The 21,519-nt window shown below is 38.3% G+C and overlaps 2 protein-coding genes across 10 annotated transcripts in view; both read right to left on the reverse strand.

Annotated features, from left to right (window-relative positions):
- SRP72 (signal recognition particle 72) overlaps positions 1-7,748 on the reverse strand; it is a 29,510-nt gene extending 21,762 nt beyond the window's left edge. The window contains exons 1-5 of one of the 2 annotated variants that reach the window (XM_019469191.2): positions 7,594-7,746; positions 5,147-5,267; positions 2,169-2,292; positions 762-905; positions 571-682 (exon numbers count right to left, since the gene is read on the reverse strand). In XM_019469191.2, the coding sequence (XP_019324736.1) occupies positions 571-682; positions 762-905; positions 2,169-2,292; positions 5,147-5,267; positions 7,594-7,702 (610 nt within the window). In that variant the 5' untranslated portion in view covers positions 7,703-7,746. Of the gene's footprint in view, positions 1-570; positions 683-761; positions 906-2,168; positions 2,293-5,146; positions 5,268-7,593 lie in introns of both variants that reach the window. The other variant, XM_053901548.1, reaches the window with a different exon arrangement.
- A 4,628-nt stretch (positions 7,749-12,376) lies between these two features.
- The window catches only part of PAICS (phosphoribosylaminoimidazole carboxylase and phosphoribosylaminoimidazolesuccinocarboxamide synthase), a 51,478-nt gene continuing 42,335 nt past the window's right edge, over positions 12,377-21,519 (reverse strand). For all 8 annotated transcript variants that reach the window (XM_019469275.2, XM_019469256.2, XM_019469239.2 and 5 more), the window contains 2 exons: positions 21,254-21,412; positions 12,377-15,469 (listed from right to left, as the gene is read on the reverse strand). In XM_019469275.2, coding sequence (XP_019324820.2) covers positions 15,303-15,469; positions 21,254-21,412 — 326 coding nt within the window. In that variant the 3' untranslated portion in view covers positions 12,377-15,302. The remainder of the gene's footprint in view (positions 15,470-21,253; positions 21,413-21,519) is intronic.

Here is a 21,519-nt window from a genome sequence, read left to right on the forward strand (position 1 = left end):
TAATGATAACCAGTATTTATTGGATGTGTATGTTATATGCCACGTATTGCTATAAATACTTGTCATGAACTCAATTTACATTTAATATTCATAGTAATTTATTAAAAAACCTCCTCAAAATTAAGGTCTGGTGTGGATGAAAATGGACAACTACTCTGGTTTAGGATTAGACAGAAATAAGGGAGAGATATGTCAAAATGCCAAGAGAAAAGCTAGATGAACTGTTTTTTTTTTTATGTTTATTTATTATTGAGACAGACAGAGTACGAGCAGGGGAGGGGCAGAGAGAGACGGAGACACAGAATTCGAAGCAGGCTCCAGGATCTGAACTGTCAGCAAAGAGCCCGACCTGGGGCTCAAACTCAGACTGTGAAATCATGAGCCAAAGTTGGACACTTAACCAACTGAGCCACCTAGGTGCCCCATAAAGCTAGATGAACTTTGAAAAACTCCCACTATATCAGTATTTCCATTTACAAACTTCATAAAAGTCGAGTACAATTTTTGGAAAGAACTATTTTAATAATAGTTATTTATTACAATTACACATAAATTTAATAAATTTCCAACCTTCAGCTTTTTGTAGGATTTTCATTGCCTGGCTCAGATGGCCTTGTCCTATCAGTGCACATGCAGCATTGTAGCATAGTTCATGTGTGCCTTCTTGGAGGCCCAAGTTCTCCTGCCGTGGAGCAAAATAAAAGTTAAACACTAGATAGGATTATTGTTTCATAGTTGTGTGGGTACACGGGGATACTCACTGGAACCACTTTTTCCCAATTGCTTTGTGCTGCAACAACTGCTGAAAGGTTTGTTTTTCTCTCCTCATCATAATCATCTTGGGAGTTTCGGACAAGATCTCTATACACTGCTAAGCATTCATCATAGCGTTCTAACCGGTATAGCTAGGGAGACAAATAGCAAGTAAAAAATCAGAGAGGAAGACAAATACAGTATTAAGTCTCAAACATCGTACAAATCCTTTTTGGAATCACTAAGTAGCAAACCTAATTTAGCATGTTATGGGCAATCAACAGTTTCCTTTATAACTTTTCAATTAGTTCTGTGTGCCACTAATACTTGCAAAGTTACTCGGCAATGAATCTCTACTATACTGCAGATTTGTAGGCATGATCCAAAAAGAAAAGTCATTGTATTTACCTCCTTCCTGAGGCTGGGTAAGTGCCTAAGTGGGCTGTAAAAGAAAACCTTTCCAAGGAAATCATCCTGCTACCTAGATCTGACTTACAATGAAAACATTTTCCCATCCATGAGTATTAAGCTCCCATAAATAAGAACAAAATTAGATGTTAACAAAAGGACTTAATACTTCCTAGGAGTTCACTTTATTTGATCTTCATTTTCTCTTTCCCAAAAATGAGCTAGTAAAGGGGTAATATATCAAGTACACAGAACATAATTCCTGCTTATTTCATTCAAGTTGTTCTCGAAGGGCAAGAAGAACTGCCACTCTGGGTAAATTAAATCAACCATGTCTGACAGAAATTGGTGCCCTTCATCAATCTCAAAATGCTGGAATTTACCCTAAATTTGCCCAGCTTACCTTAAAAGTTCTTTCTAAACCTACAATCCATGAACTTGTCCAAATCTTTCTCCAACCTATATGTATTGTTAAACTCCTACTATCTCTTGGGACAATACATTTAATACAACGTTATTTGCCCTTAATAACATTTTAAAAATCTTTAAGAGGATTTTGTTAAATCTAATAAAACATTTCTGTCCTCTCATCCTTAATAGCCCTATTTTTACATTCGGCTTAAACAGGTCTCAAAACCCTTTCAGAGTAAGATATTTTAGGGATTTCATAAATTAGCTGAATTCATCCAGATTCTTATCCATCATAATTTATTTTAAACATATCCCCTGGCCTTCACCTTTCCAACTAAAAAATTATAATTTGATAGGATAGTTTTAAATTTTCTTTAATTTTCTAATTACCATGAAGAAGCCATTTACTCATAGAACAGTATATATGCAAAGGTTTGTGTGTGTGAAGATCAAGAGGGACTATACTGAAACCTCAAGAATTGGTTTGGTGGCAAGTTTTCAGGATGGGCTGGGGTTCCTCATCCCTGCTCCTTGCTACAGGTATAATCATGCTCACTTAGGATGAATGTCAACAGGTATTTTAAAGCAGTAATTACCACTTGTCCATAAAGCTCCTTTAGTTTGTCTGTCTGTTGATTGGCACTTTCTATGGTCTTCAAGGCATTCTCAATTCTGTTCAGCCTGTACTCACAATATGCCTTCTCAAAGGAAAGAGAATTACTGAAAAAGAAAAAAAAACCCAGTATCTGGTCATTAGTTAACACTGCAGAGCACCCACCATATGTCAGACACTGCTGTAAGCACCTGATCTACATTAAGTCATTTAATACCATTAACAATGGATGAGAAAATTGACAACATTTAGTGACACGTCTGAAAAACAGTTCACAAATGGCAGAAAATACTACATCCATGTCCCTTGCCTCTCTTGCTTTCATGGATATTCTTATTAGAATTATTGGCCTTTTGAAACAAACAGTTAAGAATGAAATAATGCTCGCAGTTTGTGAGTTTGAGCCCCACATCAGGCTCACTACTGTCAGCCTGTCAGCGCAGACAGAGCCTGCTTCAGATCTTCTGTCCCCCTCATGTTCCTCCCCTGGTCGCGCTCTCCCAAAAAATAAATAAACATTTAAAAAAAGAGAGAATGAAATAATGAATCAGCTAAGTAACTAATTACTTTAGACAAAAAGACAATCTGAACACTATTTTAAATGGGTTATTATAGTAGTCTCTTAAATCTATTAATCAAATAGTAAATTCTATAAAGCTGCTTTAAATTTGTTCAAGAAGTAAATGAATAGCAAAGAAAAGGTAACTAAAATCTTAAAAGGACATAGTGCTTATAACCAAACAAATGGTAAAACACACAACAACAAAAATACTACTTATCTACATTGACTTAACTCAGCTACACTAATATGACAACCTGAAACTCATTTTGGAGTTTTAACCATAACCCATGAGGAAGAATATTTATGAAGAAATGACAATATCCTTTATTTACTTGCCTAAAAAACAGTATTTGAAAATTTCCCTACCTCACAAAATGGCCAAAACTCAAAAAAGATATTGAATTTTAGTATAAACATGTTTACTAGAAAGCAGAGTCCCCTTTATTTCCTCTTATATTTTTAATTAAGTTTTAAAATTAGTTTTCCATCTATCTACATGTATATAGTTAAAGAAAAAACAAACAAACCCAAAACCCAGAAAGGTATATATACACTAAGAGGTTTTATTCCAGGGCTATTCATATCTATCCTGTTCCCCTTTACCTCCTAGAAGTGATTACTTTAATTCACTGTTCTCCATCTAGTGTTTGTTTTTGTAAACTCAGGAAAATACACCTATAAATTCTTATATCCTCCTTTTCTTATATGAAAAGAAGTACACTAACTATACAGTTGACCTCTGAACAACACAGGTTGAACTGTATGAGTCTACTTATATGTGGATTTTTAAAAATAAATAGTATAGTACTTTAAGTGTGTTTTCTTATGACTTTCTTAATATCGTTTTCTTTCCTCTAACTTCCTTTACTGTACAAATATAGTATATAATACATATAACCTAAAAGTATGTGTTAATTGACTGTTTATGTCATCTGTTAGGCTTCCAGTCAATAATAAGCTATCAGTAACATTTTTGAGGAGTCTAAAGTAATACTCAAATTTTTGACTACATGGAGGGTTCGTGCCTGCATTGTTCAAGGGTACACTGTACACCGTTTTTAAATTTATAAACCAATATTTCATCAAAGAGTAAATATGCTGGGGACACCTGGGTAGCTCAGTCAGTTGAGCATCTAACTTTGGCTCAGGGCATGGCCTCACAGTTCGTGAGTTCAAGCCCCGCATTGGGCTTGCTGCAGTCAGCTCAGAGCTCGCTTCGGGACCTTTTATCCCTCCCCTGATCATAATCTCTCTCTTGAAAATGAATAAACATCAAAAAAAAAAAAAAGGTAAATATGCTGCAAACTTTATTTCAATACACATTTCTTCTGGGGCTTAGGCATGACTATAAAGAAAATCAACTTGCAGTAACAATTTAGAATATGAGTTCACAGTTCATGAAATGAGAAATGAAAAAGATTAACAAAAATAACAACAAATATTATACATTTTAAAGACTGCTAAAGAGCTCTAAAACTGAATGATCTTGGCCTAAAATCATGCTCACCTAAACCATTCTCAAAGGAGGTAGGCACGGAGGTCAGGCTAAGACTGCCATACTATCCTAAAGACTTCTACTTACACATCCTTACCCTAGAGGTTCTAGTTCTACCCATTCTGACTTTTTTTTTTTTTAATTTTTTTTTATTTAAAAAAAAATTTTTTTTTTCATGTTTATTCATTTTTTTGAGAGACAGAGAGTACGAGCAGGGGAGGGGCACAGAGAGGAGACACAGAGTCCGAGGCAGGCTCCAGGCTGTGAGCTGTCAGCACAGAGCCTGATGCGGGGCCTGAACTCATAAACCATGAGATTATGACCTGAGCCGAAGTCAGCCGCTTAACCGACTGAGCCACCCAGGCGCCCCTGCCTTTTATTTTTTTTTAATTAAACTTCTAAGTTGTTCTCCTTATGTCCTCCAAGAAATCATTACATTTATGCCCCATATCCCTCAGCAGTTTACTTGTTTCTTAGTGGTTCAAAGAAAAAGGCTCCCTAGGGCACATGGGCAGCTCAGTCAGTTAAGCATCAGACTTTGACTCAGGTTATGACCTCAGGGTTCGTAAGTTCAAGCCCTGCATGGGGCTCTGCGCTGTCAGTGGAGAGCCTGCTTGAGATTCTTGCTCTCTCTGCCCATCCCACTCGCATTCTCTCTCTCAAAATAAATAAATAGACTTAAGAAAAAATACTTCCTAAGGCAGAAAAGAACAAAGATACTATTGCTCCTTCCAGTTTCAGAAATACTACTAGCAAACAGGGAGAAAAAAAAAAAAAAAAAAAAAAAAAGGAAAGAAAGAAAAGGTCAAAAATCACTGAATAGAGAAGAAAAACCATGGAAATGGTTAGAGTTACAGTAAACATATTTCTAATAACTGCACAAACAACTAACTGAATCACTTACTTGGCTAACACTTTAGTGTGAGTGTTGATGACATTCAAGGCTTCCTTGAAACTTCCATTTTGAATAAGGCATACCACTTTACAGTGTAGAGCAGTTACATCATCCTTGTTGATCTGCAGTACTAAGAAAAATTTTAGGAAAATAGTTTTAAAATCCATTCCCTTTTTACATTTTTACTAGATTTTCCCACCCACTGCCTCAAAAAGCAACATTTCCAATTTTACTGCAGCAACAATTAGTTGAAACATTAAAAAAAATGACTGATCATTTTTAACTTAAGAAGTGGCAATAAGGGGAGCACCTGGGTGGCTCAGTTAAGCGTGTAACTCTTGACTTTGGCTCAAGTCTATATCTCACGGTTTGGGAGTTCCAGCCCTGCACTGGGTTCTGTGCTGACAGCGCAGAGCCTGCTTGGAGCTGTGTCTCCCTCTCTCTCTGCCCTTGATCTCTTAAAAATAAATAAAAATAAAAAATATTTTAAAAAGAAGTGGCAATAAGGACAGTTATAATTTAGTAAGATTTTCAAGGAGACAGATTCCCAAGATGCATGTAGCAAAAAAAAAAAAAAAAGAAAAAAGAAAAAAAATTAAGAAGCTATTTTCTCTGGCTTTTCCATCTTAGGACACAAGCTACATCTTACATATTTCATTAGTTCACAGAGAAAGTAAAAAAGTTCATGCAGAATTTGGCAGCAAATGACTTAGGCTTGAGTACAAGCTTGTCATTAATGTCTCGAGCTCTTGGGCAAATCATTTCACTGATAAATGTCAGTTTTCTGATCTGCAAAATGAGTACGAAAGTGTTACCCATTTACGAAATTATTAAGAAGATAAAATGAGAATATTTTAGAAAAATCTATAAGCTGTGAAGTACACAAATGCAACCTATTTTGCTAGCAATATTTCCAAAAACCATTCAAAATTTCCCTATTCATCTAAGATGACCAACCAAAAGGGGACAAGGAAGGACTTAGGGGCAAAGTTTCAAAGCTAAACAGCTGCTCAGTGTCAAAATGATCAGGATCACTCTCCTTGCCCCTGGGCAACAACAGGAACCTAATTCTGTGTAAAAATTAAAGAAAATTTTTACCAATTAAGAAAACATATATTGATAAATACACTGATAAACTTGATGATTAAATAATTCCTGCAAAATACTTACTATACTGCCACTGAATAGTATGGGTTGCAGGCCTAGCCAAAGGCTAACGTTAATTCAAAACAAGTTTTGTTCAAAACAAAACAGTTAATTCAAACAAGTTAACAAAACGTTAATTCAAAACAAATTCAAAACAACTCTAATCAATAGCCAGTTTCCTTAATGTCTGATCACCAGAAGTGCACTGGAGGCACAATCACTTCTTTTCACATTAACAATAGGATATTACAAATTATTTACACAATCTTGTATGCTACTGACATAATTTGTATGTTATTACTGCTTTAAACAACCAAACCATGTGCTGGCAATCACTTTCCAAATCTCCAGTAGCCAGTTTCCTTAATGTCTGATCACCAGAAGTGCACTGGAGGCACAATCACTTCTTTTCACATTAACAATAGGATATTACAAATTATTTACACAATCTTGTATGCTACTGACATAATTTGTATGTTATTACTGCTTTAAACAACCAAACCATGTGCTGGCAATCACTTTCCAAATCTCCCAAATATAGGTTGCATCTTCAGTAAAGAATTTAGCATGACAGCATTACAAAGCCTGGCCATATTATAGTTACATAGTAAAGGATAAATGAATATAACACCTAAACCTCTCATGCAAGGCAACTGACTCGAAATTATCCGTTAGAGGGCAAAAAAAAAACCGAGGCCAAACTTTTCTTCCGACGTTATTTCAAATGTTGGTGCTTTTACACACACATTTTCTGATCTGATGACACTGGAGAGAGAGTCTATCGATGGGGGTGAGAGGCCTAACATCCGTATCAGTCCTTTTCCCTCTCCCCTGAGTCTGTACAGCGTCCACCTGGTCAGCACTAGCTTCTAAACTACGTGTCCCTTACAGGTTCCTCCCTCCGCTGCGGTCCAAGAAAACAAGCTCCCTCAGCAATACTGTCTTGATCACTCCGCTAAAAGGAAAGAGAAAACGTGGCGATGTGGGCTATTTGCGAATTAAGGAGTAAAAACGTTAAGAGTCAAATAAGAAAACGGTTGGGAAGAAACGCATGGAGCTGCGGTCCCTTTAAATTCCACCCTCACTTCCCGCGATGGGTAAAGAGGGAAGTACACGTGGCTCTCAGCAACCCAGAACCAAGGGCTGGTCACTGAGGGGCTGCGACCCAAGCCCGCCCAGTGTTCCGGCTCTTGCAGAGGGCGGCGGGGTCTCCCCTCCCCGCGTCTAATTGGAGGGGGTCGCGCGCGCCGGAAGGAGGCCGCGTCCTCCCTCCGGCCTGAGCTCGCCCCGGCGCCCGCCCCGACACTTACTCTTGTTGACGGTCTTAAGAGCGCGCGTGAAGTCACCGTTCTGGCCGTAACGGTTCACTTCACTCCAGAGGGCAGGCACCGAAACCCCCCCGCCGCCGCCGCTCGCCATCTTGAACGAGACACGGAGTTGGGCGGGCCGACCTCTACCCCGGAAGAGGATCTCTGAGGTGGCCAAGCGGAGGAGGAAGCTGGTAGTTGCTTAACGTTTCGGAGTCGGAAGCGCACTCATCCGTGAGTCAGCATCGGAGGCCGAGATCTTATAGGAATTTGCCTGGATACAGTCGATGCACCTTACCTGAAACCGGTCTGAAGAAACTAGGGTCGGGCCACGGAAGTGGGTTCAGAACAGGTTCACCAAACAGTTTTGGTTCAAAGCAGTACGCGGTTCCGGGGCTACCGCTGCCGGCGAAGCAGCACCCTGGTCCCACGAGGCGGAGCTGAGTGACGGCCTACGGAAGATAAATAAAAGGTCTGTAGGGTGGTAATATACTAGCTAGAAACCATAGGAAGTCCTTTGAAGGAGAGGGGGAGAAAGACGGTTCTCTTTGCTGCTGGATAATATTTCATAAAGGAATTGTACTTGAAAAGGATCTTGAAAGATTAGGAAAACCTGGGGTTGGGTCTGGGTAGAGGTCTGGCAGAGAAGCGAATATAAGGAAAGGCACAAAAGAAAAAAACAAAACTTCCAAGTACGAAGCACGTTTGATGAAAACCTCTTGGCTGCCCTTTGGGCTCCAGTTCAGGAACAGTCGGCAATAAGGCCAAAGGATAATGTGTTTTGGGGTGAGAATGCCTAGATTGAGTTCCTGGCTCTGCGACTCACTATAAATGCCTGTGAACAAGTTATGTATGAGTCCAGTTTTCCTGACTGTAAGATAAGGAAAACATTATTCTAGGGATAAAAGATACTTCATGCACCTCAAGTAATACATAGATATAGACAGGTTTAGAGTTTTTGTAAGAACTTAAATACCAGGATGTATTTGAATGTCAGAACAGAGTACCTATTGAGTACTCTTGAGAATGACAGGACAGTGTATTGAACACCGCTGCAGACTCAAATGTTGTCAAAATCCTAACTCCTGCCACTTCACGTCTCTTCTCTTTCTCGTCATGCTGTTTTCATCTTTCAATATTTCTGTATCCTGGTTCCAGGTTAAAAAAAGTTACTTCTTTGGGGTGCCTGGGGGACCCAATTGGTAAAACGTGGGACTTTGGCTCAGGTTATGATCTCACAGTCCCTGAGTTCGAGCCCTGCATTGGGCTCTGTGGGCTCTGTGCTGACAGCTGTGAGCCTGGGATCTGCTTGGAATTCTGCACCTCCTCTTCGCTCTGCCCCTCCCCTGCTTACACTCTGTCTCTTTCAAAAATAAATTAACATTAAAAAAAATAGGGGCACTTGGGTGGCTCAGTTGGCTAGGCATCCGACTTTGGCTCAGGGCATGATCTTGTGGTTCATGAGTTCAAGCCCCACTTTGGCTCTGTGCTGACAGCTCGGAGCCTGGAGCCTGCACCAGATATTCTCTCTCTCTCCCTCTCTCTCTCTCTCTCTGCCCCTCCCCTGCTCGTGCTCTATCTCCCAAAAATAAATACTAAAAAAAAATTAAGGGCATCCTGGGTGGCTCAGTCGGTTAAGCGTCTGACTTTGCTCAGGTCATGATCTCGCATTCGTGGTTTCCACACATTGGACTCTGTGCTGACAACTCAGAGCCTGGAGTCTGCTTTGGATGCTGTGTCTCGCTCTCTCTCCCTGCCCCCTCCCCTGCTCATGCTCTGTCTTTCAGAAAATAAATGTTAAAAAAAATTAAAAAAAAAAATTTTTTTTTTTAGTTACTTCTTTGACCTTGCAGACTAGGCAACATTCCTCATTACTCTCTAATGTAGCTCTTTGCTTCTGAACACCCATCATCTAAGGCCTATCTCTTTATATAGACTGTCATTTCCATGAGGCCAGGGGCCCTATTTACCCTTATTCACTGAAGTATCCTTAGGCTCTAGCACACTGCCTGGCACATAGTTGGTACTCAACTTTTTTAACTGAATGAGTTTTTGCTTATGTTAACCCCTAATCTGAGTTCCTTCAGGGCAGAAAGTATGTCCAGCTCATGGTTGTGTCCATTGGTATTTGGCACATTTCATGTCTGGTCAATATAGCACAATGTAAAAGCAGCACTATTGGTCTAGTGAACTAGTTCAGGAGGATATAGTCTTTGTAAATTAGTAAAAATCATGGAAAGAGTTGTGGACTTTCAGTGACTGGAACTGTAACAGATTTTAAGCTAATTATGCCTAGATTTCATGGGGTTAGGCGAGTTTCAGATGACATCTGATATGCCCAAGATTTTGTGTGAACTTTTCTGAGAAAAGGTTTTGTAGCTCTCATCAGTCTCCAAAGGTGTTTTTTATACAACAGCCCCACCCACCAAAGGTTAAGAACCTTTGGTACCTTAGGGGTGATTCTCTAACTTCTTAGAACATTGACTTTGCAAAAGGGTTCACAATTTTGGTTTCTGCATCAGTCTGATCTCATATACTATGTAGCTTCCAGAAATTCCTCAGAATTCTATGAATTCCTAGGTTTCTGTTTCTTTTGTAATTTTAATGGGGTTTCATGGCAAACAGGATATAAATATATGGATTTTGTCTGCCATTTTTGAGGCAAGTCTTCCAAACCAGAGTGATATTTTAAAGCATTTATGTGATGCCATTCTCCTACCCTCAGGATGAAATCCAAAAGCCTATCATGTAAGGAAGGTCCTTTATAATACAGCTTGCTACCTCCCCAACCCACATAGGTCTTCTGTTACTCCCTAGTCCCGTTGCATGTTACACTCCTCTAACATTTGGTTACGTGTAGTTCCAGGTTGCCATACCTATGGGAATTTGCACATTTATCCATTTCAAATACTACTGAATGCTTCATATGTGCTGGTATTTGGCATTCTGCTACTAGTTGGCTAGGTATACAATTAACAACAAAAAGACAATCCAGTGTACTCATGGAATGTATTTTCTAATTGGGAGAGATATATACAATGTCCAGTGGTAATCAATTTAATGAAGAAAGTTAAGAGGGATTAAGAATAGTGTGGGGAGTTAAGAATCCTTCCTAAGAGTCCTTCCTTTTCACTCACAACATATACTTGTTCTTTAAATCCCCTCCTCCTTTGTGTGCTCAGAATCTCTGCTCCTTTCCTCCAGGTTAAGATGATGTAGTGCTTTGAAATTGTCCTTGGAAGACCCCAAGATTGAGGGCAGAAAATGGATCTTGTTCATTGTTGCATCTCCAGGATCTTGCACATAATCAGTACTCAAAACCTTATTTTCGCACTAATGGATTTAGCCATTTGTGATTCCTGAGCAACTTCCATATACAGTATCTTGTCATTTTATCCACTCTGTGAAGTAGGCAGAAAAGATTTTAGCCCGACTTTACAAATGAGAAGTGAAGCTCAAAGTGATGTGCCCAAGAAAATCCTTTTATTTCCATTCTATTTTCACTGTACCACAATGCTAGATGAACAACTCCATGCCAAGTAACTTGAGGTTGTGGTGAGTTAAATGCAAAAAAAGTGCCATTAAAACATTTTCACCGGCTTCCCAAGAACTGCTGGGCTGAAGATGGACTGTGGATAAGCCACATTATTATGCTAATTCCCTGCCCTTTCCCTTATTTTTAGAAATGAAATCAGCTGAACAGAATATTAAATTCAAGGTAATTAAAAAATAAATTCAAGGTAATTTTCATGGTGAATTTGTTTCACTCATCTACAATATGCCAAAGGAATGTTACATATTCATGTGTCAGGATATACTTTACATATGTTGACTCCTCTAATTCTGTTAACATTATGAGGGAGGTAGTATTAGTCTCATTTTACATTTGAAGCAGTTGAGGCGTTAACATTTAATTTACTGAAGGTCACATCATCCCTCACCTGGATAATAAATAGTCCCTTAACTTGCTTATCCACACACTAGCCAGAGAACTTTAAAAACATGTTAAATGTCATGTTATGCCCCTGCTCAAACCTTCCAGTGTTTTTTCCTTTCACACTTCAATGTGGCCTGCAGGCCCCAAGTGATCTAGCCTTTGCTTACAATCATCTTCCATTCTTACCTTTGCTCACCAGAGCTCCAGCAACAGTGGCATGTGTTTGCAGGTGGTCAAAAAGGCCAAGCTGTTTTACTTCCTGTTTAGTAAGTGATTTTCCCCACCTTTTTGCATGACTTGCTCTTGTACATCATTGCTCTGCTCTACTCAGAATGCACTTATGCACTTATACTTTCCTAAGGCTACCTGATCTTTCATGGTTTGTAGTCCCCAATAAGATTTTTGTGACAGTGGGGGTCTTGTTTCTATTTACTGCTGCTTTCTTAGGGCTTAGAATTAAACCAGGCAAAACATGTATTTCATGAATAGATGAATTAATAAAGCTTCACACAAGAACTTATCTTTGTCTTTTATTTGGCTACAGTGTTTTCATTTCAGAAGGCATTAAAGCAACAGCAACTATAACATGATTTTATGATACAAAGTTTAAGTACTACATGACTTGGAGAAATTTTTCTTCTTTTTATGTTTACCTACAAGCCCACAGAAAGTACAAACACCTAAAGATGGCAAACCAGGTAAATTTGTGTAAGTTAATTTAGGTAACAGTTAAAAATACTTTCAAGTAAGAACTTTAGTACTAATGTAACAACACTACTGAAGATTTTATATATATATATATATATATATATATATATATATATATATATATATATATATATATATATATTTTCTATGAAGCTAGTAGTGAAGTGGATAATGACCATTAAAAATGGTCAGTCCTGGGCACCTGCGTGGCTCAGTTGGTTAAGCACCTGACGCTTGACTTCAGCTCAGGTCATGATCTTGCGGTTCCTGAGTTCAAGCTGCACATTGGGCTCTGTGCTGGAGCCTTGCGGAGCCTGCTTGGGATTCTGTCTCCCTCTATCTGTGTCCCTCCACTGCTTGCTATCTCTTTACCAAATAAAAATTAAAAGAAAAAAAGAAAAAAAAAAAGGTCAGTTCTATCCACTAGTCTAAATATTTGAATATTTTTTCATGTACTACACAAAAACAGGTGAAGTTTTTGCTAGGTAGGGATAGAAGAGTTGAAACTACAGCCAATGACTATTCAGAAGCAACAAAGCCAAAGTTTAAAGATGTTGAAATTGTATCTTTTTAATTGTCCTTGTGAACATAAAAGAATGAAGCAGAACATGGTTTTTATAATTCTCCCATCTCTAGCAGACAGGCATAGCACATGGCAATGTGAGGAAGGAAATAAAGTATAAGATTCTATCCTCTCCTCTACTGGAGCTTCCAACCCAACAAAGAACTACTTGTAGCCATTGTAGCTAGAAGGGATTTGGAAAGGTTTCACAGAGCGTGAAGATGAAGCTCTAGTAACTAACAAATTTTAATAACAGAATAGAGTTTAATAGCTCATTCTAAGAACTTAAGGTTCTTAGAGATTAAAGATTAAGGTTTTTAATCTCATAGATTAAGTGACAGTTGAAAAATTATGGAAAGCGAGTTCCCTTGATGAGTTTCATTAGTAATTCTTAAACTACAGACCATGGATAGGCTTCAAGGGAACACCAAAAACCAATGAAATCTGTTGGTAAATTGTGTGTGCAATCTCTAATCTCTACGGGCAGAGTCAATGGCATTCATTTTCAAAGGAACCTAAACTGCAAAAGAGATTGTAAATTTATGTTGTAAGTCCTAGACAACTTCAAAACACTGAGAATGGAGACCTTCTAGATCAGCCTAATAATGCAGAATTTGACCTCCCCTTGAAGCTTTTGTACAGATGATGGGTAAACAGGGTTAATTAAAAACTTGGTAATAAGTGAGATGCTAATATAAGAAAAACATCAAGTATGAAATAACACTTCTGATTTGGAGCAGTGAGTGTAGCCAGAGTTAACAGGCTGGGTAGAAGATGAACTAAGTTTAAAGCATTCAGACAGAAATACAAGACTACAAACACAGCGCCAGCAATCAGTAATACTGGTTTTAGCTTAAGGAGTTACTCCAATGATTACTTATAAATAATGGAGAGACTGTGTAGGAAACATCAATACTTAAGGGGAAAGAATAATGTAAGAAAAACTTCAGGACTGAGGTTGGAGTATCTTGGTGTCTAGTCAAGAAAGAAGTGGCTTAGGTCAATCATACCCTGCCCCACAGAAACCAGGTAAAAGAAATGATATGAGATGATAGCTTGTTAACAGCTGAGAGGGAGATGAAAAGGTATAGACAGTATAAGCCCATTGCAAGGGTCTTATCCAGATCTGATCTGTAGCAGAGATCAATGTTTTTAAAGCAAGTTTATTTTGAGAGTGAGAAAGAAGGAGGGAGGGAGGGAGGGAAGGAAGATGGAGAATGAGTGGGGGAGGGGCAGAGTAAGAGAATCTTAAGCAGGCCCCCTCCCAGGGTTGAGCCTGATGCAGGGCTCAATCTCATGACTGAGTTCATGTCCCAACCTGAAATCAAGAGTCGGAGGCTAACGAACTAAGCCAGCCAGGCATCCCAGAGATTCTTAACATTTTTGAAGATGCAGGTCTTTTGGATAAAAACTATGGTTGCCCCATTTTTATAAATGTGAACATATATGTAAAATTTTACCTGGAAGTTTAAGGGGTTCATGGACATTCAGATTAAAGTTTAGTGATCTATAAAAAGTACTCAGGACTGCACAACCTAACAGTGACTTCCAAATATGGCTTACAGATTGATGATGAACTATAACACCTCTCAGTAACAACTGCTCTCTTAGAGGTGAATCTCACTGGGTACCCTGCTCAGACTTCCGTTGTAAGAAAGAAACTACTTAATGGTTATCAACTAGGAGATTCCAGTTTTCAAAAATGACATTAGGCTGAGGATTGTTAGTTTGGCTAAAACATGTATTATCAGAATTAAAAGAATTTTAGGATCACAGAGGCACCCATAATAGCTAAGTAAATCTTTCATTTGGAATGGCAAAGGTGATTCACACTATACTTTTTTTTTCCATGGGGAATTGCCCTAACACCCAGCAGAGAAGTTCTCAGAAAAGTCCCCTTTCCATGGCTTCCACAGTATCCCTTTATCTTACTTAGTCTTTCCTACCCCTAACACCCATCTCAGCTTTTCTTAAGAAAGCAAAAACAAAACAAAGCAGCATCTCTGTCTACAGCTAAATACACATCTATTCTGAGATACTGACTGCAAATAAAACAACATGCCCTTAGGATTTTGTAAAGATCATAATGTAAAAGAGGACTGACTATATTTTTCTCTTATCACTCTAAGATACAGGCATTTTAACTTTCTAAAACTTATGGGTTGAGATTCAGAAGGTCAAGTAGTAACTTTAGAGCTCGACAATAGGACATTATTAGCATTTAAGAAATATATCCGATTGTTATCTACCTAACAATGACCATACAATAGCTAAAGAGATTTTAAAAGTATTCTTACAGTAATTTCACTTCCTCTAAAGAAATGCTAATAATTATGTCCATATAGTCTACTAACCCATGAATCTAGAAAAGCATTTATTCACTAGTAAATTGTTTTCTCTGATTTAAAAAATTTTGATTTTTTTTTTCTGAAGCTAAACAAGAAATGTAGTTTTTCTCCTAAAAGCAAACAAACAAACAAAAAAAACCCCAAAACAATGATGTTCTTATAAATTGCCCTCTCGGATTTTCTTGTCAGCCTGTTTCAAGGAAATCCATGTGTTCAATGTATTTGCTCGCAGTTTGGCCCATACCAAATGGTTGTTTAATCCAAATATCTGAGCAGCAAACTGAGCTGATCCTTCTGGGGACAGTATGGTTGAACAGCCAAGACCTAATGGTTCAAAACGGAAAAGACAGAAAATTGAGCTGTCAATAATGAAAACACCATTAGTAAACTATTTTTTTAGAGTAATCTCTACACCCAACACGGGACTCAAACTCACGACCCTGAGATCAAGAGTCACATGTTCTACCAACTGAACCAACCAGGCCCCCCTAGTAAACTATTTTACACTCAGAGAAGTCCTGTTAACCAAAGACCATAAAAAGCTACTGTATCATCCTTGTCTAAAGTAGGATCTGCAGGAGTTTCTATCTCTACTACTAGAGTGGTAAAGTAGATTATAAGAGGATAATAATTTTGTACCATAAAAAGCTATTTTATATACAGTGTCTATCACTCTTTCACTGAATCCAACTATAAAGAAATGCACCTTTTCGAAAGTTATTTTCACATACAATAAACTTTTAAATCCCTGGTGAAAGACAATAGAAATAAAACAAAGATCAAGTAGACAGAAGCACCTGTTCTTAGACAAACTTGAAGTGTGTTAATCTTTTTGATAATTTTCTAGGTGCTACTTTTGTCTTTGCAATTGAACTATTCTAAATCTTTAAGCAATAACAAGTCCAAACAAAGAATAATTTTACCAAATATCAGGTTATAAGTAAATTCAATATTAACAAGATCTAAAAGACAGTATAGTAAGAAAGTAACTTCCTTGTGGGGGGCAAATGTTTGCTCAGGCAGAGTTTCTTGGGGTGGTACTACTACCTCTGTGTCACTCAAGTTAAGTACTAACTAGCTTATAGATCCCAAAGCTCCATTCCCTAATATTCTTGGAATTCATCAGGCTCTTTGACTTCCACTACCCCCAGTAAGAATAAAGTAAAAATCACACAATTTATTAGTTTGTATTAATAAACCAATTTGTGTAGCTCCATCACTTACTATGTGACAGCTGTCACGTTAATTTTAGTGTCCTTATCTATTAAGATGGGAATGATAACTAGTGGTTACCTTATGTGAGGATTCAACAAGTGAATACAGATAAAGTGCTTGAAGCAGTGCCTGGCATCTAGTACTCAATGAATGTCAACTGTTAGTAGTAGTAGTATTCTAGGCACAGGGTTCTACTCGAGTCTGAAATACCTGTGCCTATTGCTCAGGACTCCCTTTCTGATATCAGGAAAGCTTAACTACCAAAAATTAGGTTGTCTAGTGAGCATGCCATAAGAGAAAGAGTTTTCAGGATTTTACAAAGGCCACTGTAAAACTTTTCCCCAAAAGATTATCCCCAATTCTACTGACCAAAATGCACAAATCTTCGGATTCCCTCTCTCCTTGGACAGTACTAGATAAAAACTGACAAAGTTTTGCTTGTCACATTTCCCCTTTACTAAACTCCCTTGATAATACCTATACTATTCCCTAGCGTAAATTTAGTTAGACTTTCATTTATAGCCATACTAAATTTTTCACTAGAGTAGCTGATACAATCAGATATCTAGCTAAAGATCTAAAGATGGGTTAATCACAAAGTATATCCGTGAAACTATATAAAAACAGCAGTAAATAGCTGAATGTTACACTAAAAGGTTTTTTCAATACATGTTTACTGACTATAGACCAAACATGTCCAGCTGTAAAAATATTTTTATTAATGGCATCCTATTTTTTATATTGAATTAACTAAAAATGATCTGCCAAAGCTTTAAAAAAATTAAAAATAAAAACAGCAGTAAAGGAAATAAAATAGACATAAACATATAAGAACGGGGAGATACAGCAATAACATTTGGCCAGCTGAAAAGGAAACGGAGTGGTAACTAACTTAGTAAAATAGGAAAATTTTATCCTAAACTGGAAGCAGGGAAAAAGGAAAAGCAATGTGACCAACATTAAAAAACCCATGCAAAGGCTGTAGAATTAGTGGCACCAGATACCTCTGAAGGGAGAAGTGGAGGTGAAAAATGAGCCCCCCCCCCCCCCCCCCCGGAAAAAAAGACTGGCTGAAAGTCGAGAAGCAGTTAGGCCATTAGTTCCCTTGCCCCATTCAATGTACGTGAGCAATTGCCCCTTCAGCACCATAGTGCAATCTTTACTTTTTTTGAAGGTAAAACAGACTTTGGTCCAGACTTCTGTGGACTGGAGGGCACCAGGTACAATTGAGGCAAGAAATGCTACAGTGAAAACAGGGGATTTAGTTTATATACATGTTAAAATCATCAAATTCCAGAATGCTGGCAGCAAGGTTTATTCCTCCAGGTAGAGGAGACTGAGAATAGAAAGATTCTTTGGGTAATTCTGGTCACACATGAGAAAAGATGAAGTGACACTGATGTGAGGGGTTATTCAAAGACAACCCTTCCAGATCACCCCACAGTGGAACCCACTTTTGACAAGTGCCATCCACTTGCACAGACCTTCCCACTGGTCTTTTCTAACACTGCACTCTACAGCCAAGGATTACCAGACACCAGATAGGTGAGAAAAGGAACTAATGTGAAAGAAACTATAATAATTTCAGAGAGATAAAAAAATGTTATTGCAAAGATTAAAAAAAAAAGGATGGGGGAGGGGGAAGACCAGAGAACAAAAAACAGCTCTCAGAAATTAAAAATTCCGTATCTAGAATGAAAAACTCAATAGAAGGGCTGGAATATAAAGTTAAGGGAATATTCCAGAAAGTACAGCAATAAGAGACAGAAAAACTAGAAATCAGAATGGTTCAAATTTGAGTAATAAATCCAAAAATGAGAAAAGAGGGAAAATGGAGGGGGAAGGAAATTATTAGTTAATTGAAGAAAATTTCCCAGACTAAAGAATCAGCATTCCAGATTTTCTTTCTTAATGTTTATTTTTGAGAGAGAGAGACAGAGACATAGTGTGAGCTGGGGAAGGGGCAGAGAGAGGGAGACACAGAATCTGAAGCAGGCTCCAGGCTCTGAGCCATCAGCATAGAGCCTGATGCCAGGCTCGAACTCACAAGCTGTGAGATCGTGAGCGAGCCAAAGTCGGACGCTTAACTGCCTGAGCCACCCAGGTGCCCCTCAGCATTTCAGATTAAAAGAGCCCACTGAAAGCCCAAGATGAAAATACTCAAGACACACCTTTGCAAAACTTAAGAAACCAAATTCATAAACAACTTGGAATGGTGGAAAGGTGCCAGAGTTCTCAATAACTCTATATAAGACAATGGAGTAATGTTTTGAAAATTCTGAAGGAAAATAATTTTCAACCCCAGATTCCATTACTAAATTGTGGAGTATGAGGCTATGCTAAAACATATGTTATAGATATGAGGTGTCAAAAAAGTTTACCAACTGTACTCCTTCCTCAGGGAGTTAACTAAGAATGCTCTCTGACAAATTAGGAGTAAACAGAGAAAGGGGAAGACACATGACCTAGGAAACAGAAGATCTAAGACTAGAGAAAGGCAAAATGCATGTCCAGGTAAAGAGAGATCCTAAGACCATAGCAGGTGGCACAAAAACAGACACATAGACCAATGGTATAGAATAGAAACCCCAGAACTAGACCCACAAACGTATGGCCAACTCATCTTTGACAAAGCAGGAAAGAATATCCAATGGAAAAAAGACAGTCTCTTTAACAAATGGTGCTGGGAGAACTGGACAGCAACATGCAGAAGGTTGAAACTAGACCACTTTCTCACACCATTCACAAAAATAAACTCAAAATGGATAAAGGACCTGAATGTGAGACAGGAAACCATCAAAACCCTAGAGGAGAAAGCAGGAAAAGACCTCTGACCTCAGCCGTAGCAATTTCTTACTTGACACATCCCCAAAGGCAAGGGAATTAAAAGCAAAAATGAACTACTGGGACCTTATGAAGAGAAAAAGCTTCTGCACAGCAAAGGAAACAACCAACAAAACTAAAAGGCAACCAACAGAATGGGAAAAAATATTTGCAAATGACATATCGGACAAAGGGCTAATATCCAAAATCTATAAAGAGCTAACCAAACTCCACACCCGAAAAACAATCCAATGAAGAAATGGGCAGAAAACATGAATAGACACTTCTCTAAAGAAGACATCCAGATGGCCAACAGGCACGTGAAAAGATGCTCAACGTCGCTCCTCATCAGGGAAATACAAATCAATACCACACTCAGATATCACCTCACGCCAGTCAGAGTGGCCAAAATGAACAAATCAGGAGACTATAGATGCTGGAGAGGATGTGGAGAAACGGGAACCCTCTTGCACTGTTGGTGGGAATGCAAACTGGTGCAGCCACTCTGGAAAACAGTGTGGAGGTTCCTCAGAAAATTAAAAATAGACCTACCCTATGACCCAGCAATAGCACTGCTAGGAATTTACCCAAGGGATACAGGAGTACTGATGCATAGGGGCACTTGTACCCCAATGTTTATAGCAGCACTCTCAACAATAGCCAAATTATGGAAAGAGCCTAAATGTCCATCAACTGATGAATGGATAAAGAAATTGTGGTTTATATACACAATGGAGTACTATGTGGCAATGAGAAAGAATGAAATATGGCCCTCTGTAGCAACGTGGATGGAACTGGAGAGTGTGATGCTAAGTGAAATAAGCCATACAGAGAAAGACAGATACCACATGGTTTCACTCTTATGTGGATCCTGAGAAACTTCACAGAAACCCATGGGGGAGGGGAAGGAAAAAAAAAAAAAGAGGTTAGAGTGGGAGAGAGCCAAAGCATAAGAGACTCTTAAAAACTGAGAACAAACTGAGGGTTGATGGGGGGTGGGAGGGAGGGGAGGGTGGGTGATGAGTATTGAGGAGAGCACATTTTGGGATGGGCACTAGGTGTTGTATGGAAACCAATTCGACAATAAACTTCATATATTGGGGAAAAAAAAAAAAAAAAAGACAATAGCAGGACAAGTAGGCCTAGAGAGAAGCCAGTCCATACTGGAACAGGTTGGAGGGCTCAAGCACTTAACATATTTAACATACCAAGAGCAGATTTACACAACTCTGAAAAAGTTTGGGGCTTAAGTAACAAGCAAATCAACTCTTACTGAAACAATACTGACTCCTAGGACTTGCAGATCAGATCATTATCTTGGACTACGATAAAACTACCACAATATATTACTCATGAGATTCTGCTCAGACAATTGATAAACTTCCTTATATGTTATTTATTCTGGCCCCTAATTTATAGAAATAAAATTTCATTTCCTCTACAGAAGTAACAATCACATTTACCTTAAAAAACTCCATACCACGAATGATGTATTCTTGGGGGGAAAAAAAACAAATCTGAACATAATCTAACTATAGATCTCACCACCAGTTTATAGAAAATACAGGGGATGGAAAAGCATGTTAAACATCCAGAAATGTAATTAGCCAAATCCAAAATGTTAAATATTCTATAGAATAAATGAAAAAAAGGAGGAGAATTAAAAGACTTTAAGAGGGAGATCAACTAAATGCACTGTAAGGACTGTGTTAGATCCAGATTTGAACAAATCAACTGTAAAAACAAATGAGATGATCAGAAAAGCTTGAACACTAACTGAAAATTAGAGGATTTTAAGAAATTATCACTAATTTTTCTTATTATGAATATGGTATCATGATTATGATTTAAAAACTAAAGTTCTTATTGCTTAGAGAAGCATACTTAAGTATAAAATGCTGTTATCTAAGATCTGCTTGAAAATAATCCAGCAGGGAAGGGCTACATGTGTAACAAGATGTTAAATGATGAAGCTGAGTAATAGGTATATGAGATTTCATTATGTTATTCTCTCTACTATTTTGTGTGTTCCAAATTTTTTAACAGTTTTAAAGATTCAATGCATCTTACCACTGGGTAGTCGAAGAGAAGACCACACATCCTGAGCTCCCCAGTCTGGAGTGAGTGGAGGACAGTTGATCACTGGGTATGCAGTGTTACCAGACATCACTGGTCCTAAACCATTGCTTCTGCCTGCCACTGCCACAAATACAGTAGGAATGCCATCCCCTAGGGAAATTACACACATGTAATTGAAAGGAGGTTTTAAGATAGGTGAAAACAAAATGTCTATGTGCCTTAACTCCTTCAGTTCCTTTATTAGCAGTCTCCACAAA

This window comes from Panthera pardus, unplaced genomic scaffold (assembly GCF_024362965.1).
Source record: "Panthera pardus isolate Hobbes unplaced genomic scaffold, ASM2436296v1 HiC_scaffold_13, whole genome shotgun sequence".
Taxonomy (NCBI): domain Eukaryota; kingdom Metazoa; phylum Chordata; class Mammalia; order Carnivora; family Felidae; genus Panthera; species Panthera pardus.